Source organism: Propithecus coquereli, unplaced genomic scaffold (assembly GCF_000956105.1).
Source record: "Propithecus coquereli isolate 6110/MARCELLA unplaced genomic scaffold, Pcoq_1.0 Scaffold502, whole genome shotgun sequence".
In the NCBI taxonomy this organism is placed as follows: domain Eukaryota; kingdom Metazoa; phylum Chordata; class Mammalia; order Primates; family Indriidae; genus Propithecus; species Propithecus coquereli.
Window position 1 is genome coordinate 222,053 of NW_012150864.1, and position 13,339 is coordinate 235,391.

Sequence of the window (13,339 nt, forward strand, 5' to 3'; positions counted from 1 at the left end):
ATGAAGAGTGACTCAAAAAAGAAGCTCCTTTTTCCTGTAAGGGATGAAAAAATAATTCTGTTAAGGATAGTCTGTGGCAAGTTCATCAAAGAGTATTATTAACATTTCATATCTATTTTGTTTGTAAAAGTTGGCATGCATTAATAAAACAAATTCGTGGTAAGTGAACTCTATCCATGGGAAGCTTATAAAAGCTTAATTGCAGCAAAGTACTCTCACCCTGATGGGATTGTTTTCATTTGGATATTTAATAGGGGTCATAGGGCTTTAGAATTATTAAGTGTTTTCCTTTTTTTCTTATTGATAGTATGTGTTCTCACTGACTCAGCAGCATTCTCTGTTCCTGTCACAGCGAGCTGACACCATCCATTTACTTTTTAGGTGCAGGTATTTGGACTGTATTCTGGAGAAGAATTTCATGAGACTTTTGACTGTCCCATTAAAGTAAGTATTCAGAAAGTTTTAATTTTTCAGTGGTTTTTTTTTTGACTAAGGCAATAAGGATTACAATAATTTGAGCACTATCAGTACTGTATTAGTTTTGTCAGTAAGTATCTATTCAACACTTACTATGTAATAGATACTATTTGGCTGCTGTGATGGAAGACAGGATGTACATTTTGTAACTGAGGTCTCCAGTGTGTCCCCAGGGGGCTTTTGTTCTAGTGGGTGAAATCTCACACACATACACACATACACACACACACACACACACACACACACACACAAAATCTGTGATTAAAGATTCAAAAAGGTAAAAACAATTTTAAGGAGTTCAAACCTAAGAAGAGTCACTATTAGCTGTTCTTGTTAATGATGGCTTCATTGATGAAGTGTTGTTTGTCTTGGCTTTAATGAATGGACAGGGGCTGATGGAGAAGCTGGCTTTCCATGTGGAAGGACAACATAATAGAAATGGAGAGGATAGAAAGTTCAAATTGTGTTCAGGAAGTGGCAAATAGTCTAGTTTACATGGTGCATAAACGACTGATTTGGCAAGATTGGGGCTGGTTTTATATTCAGGCTAAGGAATTTGGACTCCATCTGGTAGATAAGGAGAAATTATTGAATGTTTAAGTACACAGAAGTGACATAAACTGAGCCAAGATTTAGGAAAATTCGTATGGCAACCGTATACAGTATAGATTGAAGGGCAGATAGGCAAGAGTCAGTAGGACCAATTTTAAGTAGCAATTTTGGTAAAGTGTCTCTTTTAGTTGTTATAGGAAGTGGTCATTTATTTTTTTCACCTGTTAATTGAAACATTTATTGGCCAATAGGTAAAGGAGAGATAGAATCTGATGTGTCTTTTAGAAAACTGAATTTACCAGAATGGAGAGTGATTGGGACAAGAAACAATTTAGAAGGCTAATGCAATACTCTTGGCAGGGACAGGATCTCAATAAAAAGAGTGATAGTGGAAGAAATTTGTCTGGACAGCCTTTGCTAGATAGACCGACTTACATTAGTGATGGCTTGGGTGAGAGGAATGAAAGGTGCAAGAGCTGAGGGTCAGTCCAGGTTCTCGTTTTGGGGACGGTGTGTGGGAGTGCCACCAATTGCAGTAAGGGATGGTTTCAGTAAGGACAGGCTAGTTTGGTCTTGAGTTTGGGTAACCGTAGTGTATCAGCTAGGGATGTTATTGGAGGTTTTAGAAAGATGAGTGTGGACCTCGGGATGGAGATTGGCCCTTAGACACAAAATTGACAACCACAGTTGCATAAGTTGAAGCAATTTTTAAAGATATTATCTAGTTTAAGATTACAGAGTGAGAAGAGAAGATGACTGATAGTGGTGATGTTCTGGAACACTCTAATTTAAAGACTTAGGCTGTAGAAGATAAAAACAGTGAAGGAGTCTAAGAAGAAGCAGTTGGAGGGACCAGGGGAAATCCAGAAGAGTGGTGTCAGGGAAGACAAGGGAGAGAGGGTTTCCAAGAGGGCGTGGGCAGCAGTGTCAAAGGCAGTGTGCAGATTAAATGGGGGGAGACCTGAAACAAGGGCATTTCATTTGGTAATTTTGAAGGTACTGGTGACCTTGGTAAGTTTCAAGAGCAGGAGGCTCACCATATACCAAGAAGTAAATTGGAGGCAAGGAAGTGAAGACTCTTCTTTCAACACTGTTGGTAATAAATGAGAGATATCTGATAGAAAGGAGAAATGTCCAGGGAAGATTTCTGCAGATGATGTTTTGGTTGATGGTGAAAATCAGTAGAGAGGAAAATAAAGAAAGGCAGTATTAAATAGAGCAGCACTAAACAATGAGATCAACAGCTTAACTAGGGAGGATAATCTTGGAAAAGAGTCCTATACCCACTGCCTGTGAGACAGGCATGAAAGTGATGAGGCTGAGCCCTACTATTGGGAAGTCGGGTGATTAAGGAGGAGCAGATGAGGGCAGTGACTCTGATGGTTTTATTTCTTACACCTGAAGGGGAAAAAGGGGTAAGGTAATATGATTAGGGAGCAAAGGAGACGTGAAATAATAGTCACTTATCTAGAGTTACGCATTACAAGAGAGCTGAAAGGACTCTTGTGAGTGATGTTAAGAATGTGAAACAACAGAATGTGTAAATGCTTCAATATTGGTGTTTAGAATGGGTTAGGAAAATGTCGAAGGGAAGAAGGGCTAACCTGGGAGGTGGGAATGAGTAGAGGAATGAAGGGTCATGTGCTAAGCCCTAAAAACACATTCTACTAAGCGAGGTATCCCAAGAATGGAAAAACAAGCACCACATGTACTCACCATCACATTGGTATTGCTGATCAACATTTAAGTGCACATATAAGAATAACATGTATTAAATGTTGGGCAGGGGGAGGGGGGAGGGGGGAAGAGAGGACGGGCATATGCACAAACAATGAGTGAGATGCGTACCTCCGGGGGAATGGACACACTTGAAATTTGGACTTAGCGGGGAGGGAGGGTAAGGACATCATACGTAACCTAATCATCTATACCCCCATAACATGCTGAAATAAAAAAAAAATGATAGTGTGGGAAGAGGAATCTTAATCTATTCCATTGGAAGAGGGAAATTATTAAGTAATTAATAAGAATACAAAATGTATTTAATTGAAGATTTAAAAAAGTATAATTGTATGGGATGTTTGTGTATGTGTGTGCCTAGAAATATTCTCTTTGTTAAGTTAGAAAAAATTAATTTGTTATGTTGGTGATTTCATGGATGGTTTGGGGATAAAAAGAGAAAGAGACAGAGTACATGCAGGCTTACAGCCACAGCAGACGAGCCCCGAAGACCGAGTTGCACTGAGCGGAGCTGCTAGAACTTTACTATTGCTTTTGCTGTCACATCCCCCCACCATGTTAATGATATTATATAATCATAAAGCCACTGGAAAATGAGGTAAACAAGAAGAAGGGGTAGTGGAGTGGCCTCAGGAGAAACCTCGGTAACAAGGGGCTGGGAGGACATTGGTTGAGTGGGAAACGAAAGAGAGATATGGGACAGGAACTTAGGTTGTGGGCAGAAGGGAAAGTCCTGAACAGTTTGCTCCGTAGATCTTGGGTCCTGCAGTTCTGTTGTCTCTCCCACTGATGGAGTCTTGGTATAACTGTGCTAAATATCTGGGATGCTACATTGCCACTTAGTGCCATCCCTCATTGGAAGGCATCTTGAACAAGGAGTTAGTTGAGTTCTTTTCTGGGTTTCTTCTATGACTTGTATTCACTTACAGTGGAGATATCTTGGTGCCTTGATTGACTTCTTTTGTTGTCGCCAGAAGAGGGGTTTTCCACTCACAGGGGTTGTCACTCAGCCAGAAGGTAGACCTGATTTATTCTAGTCTTTAAGCTTTGACCTGGCTTCAGAGATGAAATCTTTTTACATAAGAGCAAAACTTAGATGTCATCATTTGTTGCAGAATATTACCTGAGTACATTACTTCCTACCAAGATTTTAGGATAATTTTTAGATCATGCTACTTGTAATGTATAAAGGGTTTTCATTCTGTGCTTTAACCATGACTCCTAAACCATCATTGGGTCCTTCTTCTCTTGTAGATCATTGCTGTACACCCACATTTTGTGAGATCCAGTTGCAAGCAGTTTGTGACTGGAGGGAAGAAGGTAAGTGCTCTGTGGCTGTACCTTGACATGTAGCCTTTGAGGGGTGTTGTGTTTGCTTTATAATTTATCCTTAATATTTTTAATGTCTGACTATTCATTAGGAGAAATTTGAGAAAGACAAGTGTAATGAAATCATAAGGCTATCATCTCTTGGGGGAGTTGTGGCCTCAGTGTTTCTTACTACATTCCTTTGAAGTAGATCCAGGGTGAGAAAAAGAAATGTTACTCAAACTACCATCTAGAGCTTTAAAATACTGTCCCTTCCACAAAAAAAGAGGCAGCATTTAAAAATAACAAAAGAGCGATTAAACTAGTGATTTCCGCCCCATGTAGAAAATGCCTTGATAAACTTTTGAGCAATTTTATCTCAGTGCCGTTTGTAAAATAAGAGAGTCAAACCTTTCTGTACATTTCTGTTTATAGATATAGTGTACTCACAAATCAAAGAATCTTTCTGCTTGTAGAATAAGTCAAGTCAATCTTTTTCTATTTTTATTAGCCGGAGGTATTTTTTAAACTACTATCACTATACTGGACTATTGAATATTGTTTTATATTCATTTTAGAGCTAGTGAAAAGGAGGTAGTCTGTGGTTATTTCTATAGAAGTATAGAGATATGGAGTGGCTACTTTGACGCCAGCTACCAAATGGCTTCAAATGTTTTATGATAGTTATCTGTCGTTTTCTCTTGGTCTCATAGTTCATAAAATGAAAGGAGGAGAGCATCCGGTCATTACCTCACTTGTAATGGTTGCTTCATTTCATGGCACGAAGCCAAAATTATACCAGTTCTGATTGCTGCTAGAGAGCCCCACCTTCTCCCACCTCATAGCCCACTGTTACCCTTAGGCTCTAGTCTTACTTACTTTGTGTAAAAATGTCCACAGGACTAAATAATGGGAATTACAGACTTAATCTCACATTTCCTAGCTTAGATCGTCACCTCATCCACTCCTGAAAAAAAAACTACTTGATTTTGTCAGCCTCAGTAAAGAATAGCTTTAAAATTCTATTCATATTTCTTTACTGAATACTTTTCTGGCTAGGAAATTTTGTGTGCCATGTAGCATAAATTCACTTAGCTGTGATTTTAACCCACGTGTTTTTATTTAAAACTCAGTGGGGTAAAGAATGGGTCACTGCTTTTTTGTTGTTAATGGCTTAAAACAACAAATATTTTTTATCTCATAGTTTGAAAATTTAAAAGTGTTTTAGCTGAAAGTCTGTCAGGAGGGCGCAGTCAAAATATTGGCTGGCAAGTCCAAAAGCTGCTGCCGTCTGCTGCTCCCAGTGAACTGGGAACTTCTTGAGGACAAATCACCAGGCTGCCAGCCCCCTTGGGGTCCTTCCTGTCACCACAGACCTGAGCCGAGACAACTGGCGCCATATTGCTTCTCTACCCACTATGCACCTTTGTCTTCCCCATGGAGCTTCAGCCTCTCAGTTTTCATGATGCTTGTTCCTACATAAATGTTTTTCCCAACTATGGCCCAGACTGTGGGAGCCACAGGGGGCCAGTGAGTTGTGGGGGACATGCGTGACCCCAGAGCCTGGACATTGCAGGTGGGCTGCCCTCTGGAGAGAGGGACAGAGACAACCAAAGTGCTAGCTTTCCTCCAGACTCTTTTCCTTCCCTGCCTCTCCCCTACCCATGGCTGCCAAGAGAGAGACTTCAGCTGAGGCTCTCAGGAGTTGCTGTTTCCCCTTTGATAGGGCTTCCATGGAGAGTGGCACCCAAACCTTTCCTCTTAAAGACCTGCAGAGAACTAAGGGGTGCTTGGACTGTGAGCTCCCTGCTCACTGGCCCTCCCCGATGCTGCCTGCCCTGCTGCTCCATCAGAGCAGGGCATACCTGAAAGCGGAGGAACATCAAACCTGCTTGAGCACTCCATAGGCAATTTAGGACCAGCACACTTCTCCCTGGTGTGATCAGCGATTGATTTTTGGGGACCTGGGGACAGGCCCACAGATTCTGTACCCCTAGGACTTGATCGTGTTGCTCAGGGGCACAGAGGGGAGATCTGTGAACTAATGTCAGGAGGCGAGGAAGCCTGCATGGCAGAACTGATAAGAGAGCTCAGTGTGGGTCCCAGCTATAGCACGCTTGCGGAGTACCCCTCCCTTCAAAGGAACACTGTGTTCTCAGCCTAGGGCAGGATACTGGACAGGGAAGCCCTCAGCCTGCAGTGTCATTTCTGGGGAGCTCAGCTAGTTTGAGCTCCTGCCTGCCAGCGGATACCAGACAGAGACCACGGAGCAGGATGGAAGGGAGGAGAAGAGCGAAACCCTCTCCAAACATTCAGATTGTGGATCTTACATGGCCCCTACCTCCACAAGCAGACTTTCTGACTAGGTGGGCCATCTCAGTCCCTCCATGGTGGCTTTCCTCAGAAGCCTGCGAGTGGACCTTTGACCCCCACTGAAACAGCTACCTTACTAGCTTTTGTGGAGCCTGAGGGTGGGCTCACCCAACCCAGCCCTGCCCAGCCTCACTTCCCCACCCAACTCTGCTGTGGTGGAGAATAAGGACTCACCTGGAAGTTCCAGGACCCCACCCATCACCTGGGGCATTCGAATGCTTCTCCTGAGGGGCTAGAGCTAGTAACCGGTCCCAAAACAACACTGTAGATTGTTCCTTATGGCAAGCACTTCCTACTGACAGAGAGGTAAATTTGCATATCCCTTTGCATCATTTACTGACTCATTCACATAGGGTGTGGTTGATTCTTACCCACAAGCACCACCTACTGTCTCAGAGATTAACCTGGGCATGCCAATACATTTCACAATGTTAGGAAGACCACAGGGCTGGGGAAAGAGAAAAGACCTCAAAGACCTCCATACTCCCTCATCGGAGAGAGACAGGGAATCTGCTCATACTCATACCTCACCACTGCTATAGCCTGCAAAAAACTAGCAACTGAAAAAACCAGCACACTAAGGATATCTATAACCAAAGCATCCATCCGGAACCTAGACCCTCATCAAAGTACCCACAAGCAAAGCCAAAGGTTCTTACCCAACATAGGCTACAGACACTTCCTTACGAGTGAGTGGGAAAGGAAAAAGAAGAGCCCCATCTAAACAAAAGAAAATCCAAAAGTAAGAAGTGACAGCTGCCCCAGATCAGAAGGAATCAGTGAAAGAACTCCGGAAGTATGAAAAATCAGAGTGAAAGGACACCCCCAAAAGAGAACACCAGCTGTCTAGCAATAGATACCAACCAAAATGAAAATATTGAAATGACAGATAAAGAACTCCAAATATGGATTGTAAGGAAGCTCAATGAAATCCAAGAGAAAATGGAAAACCATCTCAAAGAAACCAGAAAAACAATTAGGAAATGAATGAAAAATTCACTAAAGAGATTGACATTTTTAAAAAAACCAAATAGAACTGTAAATGAAAAATTCATTTAAGGAATTACAAAACACAGTAGAAGGTTTTAAGAATAGACTAGACCAGGCAGAAGAATCTCAGAGCTTGAAGACAATTCTTTTGAATTAACTCAGTCAAAAATAAAGAACAGAGAATTGAGAGGAATGAACAAAGGCTACAAGAAGTATGGGATTATGTTAAATGGCCAAATATAAGAATCATAGGTATCTTTCAGGGTGAAGAAAACTCACAGGCCTGGAAAACCTATTTGAGGAAATAATTGGGGAAAACTTCCCTGGTCTTGCTAGAGATTTAGACATCCAGGTAAGAGAAGCTCAACGCACATCTGGGAGATTCATTGCAAAGAGACAATCACCAAGACACATAGACATCAGACTGGCCACAGTCAACACAACGGAGGAACCTCCTGTGAGCCGTGAGGTGAAAACATCAAGTAATTTACAAAGGAAAACCGGTCTGGCTAACTACAGACTTCTCAACTGACACCTTACAAACCAGAAGGTATTGGGGCCCCACCTTCAGTCTTCTTGAACAGAACAACTGACAGCCTAGAATTTTTTATCCTATAAAACTCTAAGTATCATATATGAAGCAGAAATAAAGACTTTTTGAGACAAGCAAACACTAAGAGAATTTGTCAAGACCAGACCTGCCCTGCAGGAAATACTCAGAACCTCATTATACATGGATTAGCACAATAGACACCCACCAGTGTAAAACCACCCAAAGCTAAAGGTCAGAGATCATATAAAACAATAGCACAAGAGGTAAAACAAAGCAGTAAGTTTTTATACAACAGGATGAACAGAACAACATCCCACATACCAATTCTAACAATCAATATGAGTGGTCTGAATGTGCCACTTGAAACACAAGCTGGCTGAATTGATGAAAAAATACAACCAAAGTTTCTGCTGTTTTTAGGAAATCTGACTGACAAGGACTCATACAGACTCAAAGTGAAGGGATGGAAAAAATATTCCACGCAAATGGAAACCAAAAGAAAGCAGGTATAGTCATTCTCATATCAGATAAAATAGACTTTAAAATAACAACAGTAAAGAAAGATAAAGGTAGTCATTATATAATGGTAAAGGAAACAAATCAACAAGAAGACATAACAATCCTAAATATTTATGGACCTAACACAGGAGCACCCAGATTCATAAATGAAAGCTACTAGATCTAAGCAAAGAGTTAAACAGCAGTATGGAGATTTCCAGGGATTTCAGTACCCCACTGGCAGAACAGGACAACTCATCCAAGCAGAAAATAAATAAACACTGGACTGAAATGGGACTCTAGAGCAAATGAACCTAACAAAACCTAACAAAATATTTTACCCCAAACCTACTGAATATACATTCTTCTCATTAGCCCATGAAACATTATCCAAGTTTGATTATATCTTAGGCCACAAAACATATCTCAACAAATTCGAAAAAAATAGAAATCATACTGTGTATCTTCTCAGACCACAATGGAATAAAACTGGAAATAAATTCCAAGGGAAACACTCAATTCTATACAAAGTCGTGGAAATTAAATAACCTGCTGCTGCACAATTATTGCATCAGTAATGAAATTAAGATGGAAATAAACAAATTCCTTGAACTGAACGACAAACTTGACACAAGTTACCAAAATCTAGCAAAAGCAGCAAAAGCAGTCCTAAGGGGAAAATTCATAGGCTTAAATGCCTACATCAAAAAGACAGAAAGGTCACGAATTAACAATCTAATGACACATCTCAAGGAACTAGAAAAGGAAGAACAAACTAAACCCAAAGCCAGCAAAAGAAAAGAAATAAGTAAGATGAGAGCAGATGTAAATGAAATAGAAAACAAAACAAAATACAAAGGATCAATGTAACAAAAAGTTAATTCTTTGAAAAGATAAACAAAATTGATGACCTCTTGCTAGATTAATGAGGAATAGAAGAGAAAGGACCCAAATAAGCTCAATCAGAAATGAAAAAGGAAATATTACAACTGGTACCACAGTAATACAAAGTATCACTGCGTATACTATGAAAATCTCTGTGCACATAAACTCAAAAATGTAGAGGAAATGGACAAATTCCTGGAAACACACACCCTCCCCAGACTTAATCAAGAAGAAATAGAACCCCTGAGCAGACCAATAACTAGCAACGAGACTGAAGCAGTAATAAAAAAAATCTTCCAACAGCAACAAAAATCCTCAGACCATACAGATTCACAGCTGAATTTTACCAGACCTACAAAGAAGAGCTGGTACCCATACTGCAGAAATTCCATATCATCGAGGAGAAAGGAATCCTCCCCAACTCATTCTGTGATGGCAATATCACCTTGATATCAAAACCAGGAAAAGACACAACCAAAAAAAAAAAAAAAAAGAGAGAGAAAGAGAAAGAAAGAAAGAAAGAAAAAAAAACTATAGGCCATTATCCCTTGTAAATAGAGATGCAAAAATCCTCAATAAAATACTAGCAAAACCGAATTAAACAGCACATCAAAAAAAAAAAAAATCTACCATTACCAAGCAGGCTTCATCCCAGGGATGCAAGGATGGTTCAACATATGTAAATCAATAAATTTGATTCACCACATAAACAGAAGCATTAACAAAGACCATATGATCATCTCAATAGATACAGAAAAAGCATTCAATAAAATTCATCACCCTTTCATGATAAAAACCCTCAACAAACTAGGTATAGAAGGAACCTATCTCAAGATTATGAAAGCCATATATGAGAAACCCACAGTCAACATCAGACTTAATGGGGAAGAGTTGAAAACATTCCCTCTAAGAACTGGAACAAGACAAGGGTGCCCACTGTCACCATTTCTATTCAACATAGTGCTGGACGACCTAGCCCAGAGCAGTGAGGCAAGAGAAATAAAGCATATCCAAATCAGGAAAGGGGAGGTCAAACTATTGCTTTTTGATGATGATACGATCTTATATCTAGAGAACCCCAAAAAGTCCATGAAGAGTCTCCTGGAATTGATAAATAAATTCAGCACACTCTCAGGTTACAAAATTAATGTACATAAATCAGTAGCATTCCTATATACCAATAACAATCAAGCTAAGAGTCAAATCAAAGACTCAGTACCATTCACAATAGCTACAAAGGAAATAAAGTACCTAGAAATACACTTAACCAAGGGGGTTTACACTTTCACCCAAGGGGGTGAAAGATATTTACAAAGAGAACTACGAAACACTGAGGAAAGAAACTGCAGAGGACACAAACAAATGAAAGAACATATCATGCTCGTGGATCAGTAGAATCAACATTGTTAAAATGTCCATACTATCCAAAGTTAATTACAGATTCAATACAATCCCCATCAAAATGCCAATGTCATATTTCACAGATCTAGAAAAAATAATTCTGTGCTTCATTTGGAACCAGAAGAAAGCTTAAATAGCCAAAGCAATCTAAAGCAAAAAGAACAACTCTGGAGGCGTCACATTACCCGACTTCAAACTACATTACAAGGCTATAGTAACCCAAACAGTATGGTATTGGCACAAAAATAGACTAATAGAACAGAACAGAGAACCCAGATATGAAACCACTCACATACAGCCAACTGATCTTTGACAAAGCAGGCAACAATACACACTGGGGAAAAGAAGCTCTATTCAATGCAGAAGAATAAAACAGGATCTATATCTCTCACCATTCACAAAAATTAATTCGAGATGAATAAAAGACTTAAATGTAAGGCATGAAACCATAAAACCTCTGGAAGAAAAAGTTGGAAAAACCTTCTTGAAATCGGCCTTGACAAAGGATTTGTTAGGATGACCCCAATGGCAGTCATAGCAACAACAAAAAAAATGAATAAATGGGACTTGATTAAATTAAAAACCTTCTGCACAGCTAAGGAAATAATCAACAGAGCAAATAGACCACCTACAGAATCAGAGAAAATATTCACAAGGTATATATCTGATGAAGAGCTAATAACCAGAATCTACAAAGAACTCAAGGAAATTAGCAAGGAAAACAAGCCCATTAAAAAGTGGGCAAAACACTTGAACAGAAGCTTTTCAGAAAAAGATAGACAAATGCCCAATAAGTGCATGAAAAAATGCTCAACATCACTAATTGTAAGGGAATTGCAAGCTCAAAGCACAATCAGATCTCACCAATTAGAATGGCTTTTATTAAAAAGTCCAAAAAGAATAGATACTGGCATGAATGCAGAGAGAACGGAATGCTTATACACTGTTGGTTGGACTGCAAGTTAGTACAGCCTCTGTGGAAAATGGTATGGAGATTCCTCAAAGGACTAAAAGTAGACCTACCATTTGGTCCAGCAGCCCTCCTATTGGGTATTTACCCAAAGGAAAAGAAGTCTTTTTATCAGGAAGACTTCTGCACTCAAATGTTTATTGGAGCACAATTCACAATTGGAAAAATGTGGCATCAACCCAAGTGCCTATCAATTCATGAGTAGATTAACAAAATGTGGTATATGTACCTTATGGAATACTACTCACCCATGAAGAAGGATGAATTACGGCCTTTTGCAATAATTTGGATGGAACTAGAGATCATTATTCTAAGCAAAGTATCTAAAGAATGGAAAAATAAACACCACATGTACTCGCTATTAAATTGGAACTAACACGTACACAGAGGGAAGTAAAACTCATTGGAAATCAATCAGGAGGGAGGTAGGAGGAGGGAATGGGTGAAAACATGTCTAACGGGCACAATGAACAGTATCTGGGTGATGGGCACACTTATAATCCTGACTCAAACATAACAAAATCAATACATGTAACCAAAAACATTTGTATCCCTGTAATATTTTGAAAATAGACATATTGGCTGGAGCTACAGTTGTCATCTGAAGGCTTGACTAGGGCCAGAGGATCTGCTTCTAAGATGTCTGCTATCTTCTTAATCCACCATATACGTAAAATAGTTCCCCTCCTGTGTGTCACAATTTTGAGTTCTAGTTTCCAATTTCGGGAGTTAGAGATTTTACAGCCATTCCCTATTTCTTGAATGTATTAGAATAAAAGAACATACTAGAGATAATATGAGTGTTGATGTCCATGTAAGACTCAAAATCTTAAGGTGAGATTTTCTTGTGTTGATTTCTGTCAATGTATTCATAAAGTTTAATAATTGCTTTTATGCTGCAAGGAATACCTGCAGTCTCATGAAGTTTGCCACGTTAATTTTGCTACATGAATGTCTTGTCTGCCTGAGGATGGATGTCTGGTTTAACTCTGCCAATAAAATATTCTTCATCCTTTTACTTAGCATTTGATATCATTTACAGACGTCTATAGAAAGGACAGTGTAGATGTAGCAGTTCGGGTCAGAGCTCACTGAGTAGATGAACAGTGTTGGTAAAACCAAGTAATCTGGCATCTGAGAGTTGGCAAGATAGTGTGGGAAGAACTTTGAATTTATAGAAAGATGGGTGTTGCGATAAGCAATAAAGAAGAAGAATTCACCAAATGCTGAACAGTCAAGAGCATCAGGGGTTTGGTTCATCTCTTTGGTTATCTATGGCAGGTTGACAGGTTGTTTTGTGTTCAGTCTTCTATGAGAGAGAATTCAGATTTCTCCTTTTTTCCTATTGTATTCTCCAGAAATGCATCTGTGGACATTTCTTTCCAAGCACAAAAAGATGTTTATGTGTATATGAAATGAGAGTAAAATAAAAACAGATCATGTGTTGAAAAATTGAACTAAAAATGGTGTTACTATTAAGTTATAATTTCTGGATTAAAAATAATTTAAAAGAAAAAACGCATACTAAAAGGCTTAGTGTATTTTATATAAGGCATAGTATACTGGATGTGATAAAAGTACATATATGAGGC

The 13,339-nt window shown here is 39.4% G+C and overlaps 1 protein-coding gene across 1 annotated transcript in view; it reads left to right on the plus strand.

Annotated features, from left to right (window-relative positions):
* Positions 1–13,339, plus strand: part of VPS41 (vacuolar protein sorting 41 homolog (S. cerevisiae)) — a 219,530-nt gene that overhangs the window by 100,090 nt on the left and 106,101 nt on the right. Inside the window, exons 6-7 of the mRNA XM_012656464.1 lie at positions 382–444; positions 4,024–4,089. Coding sequence (XP_012511918.1) covers positions 382–444; positions 4,024–4,089 — 129 coding nt within the window. The remainder of the gene's footprint in view (positions 1–381; positions 445–4,023; positions 4,090–13,339) is intronic.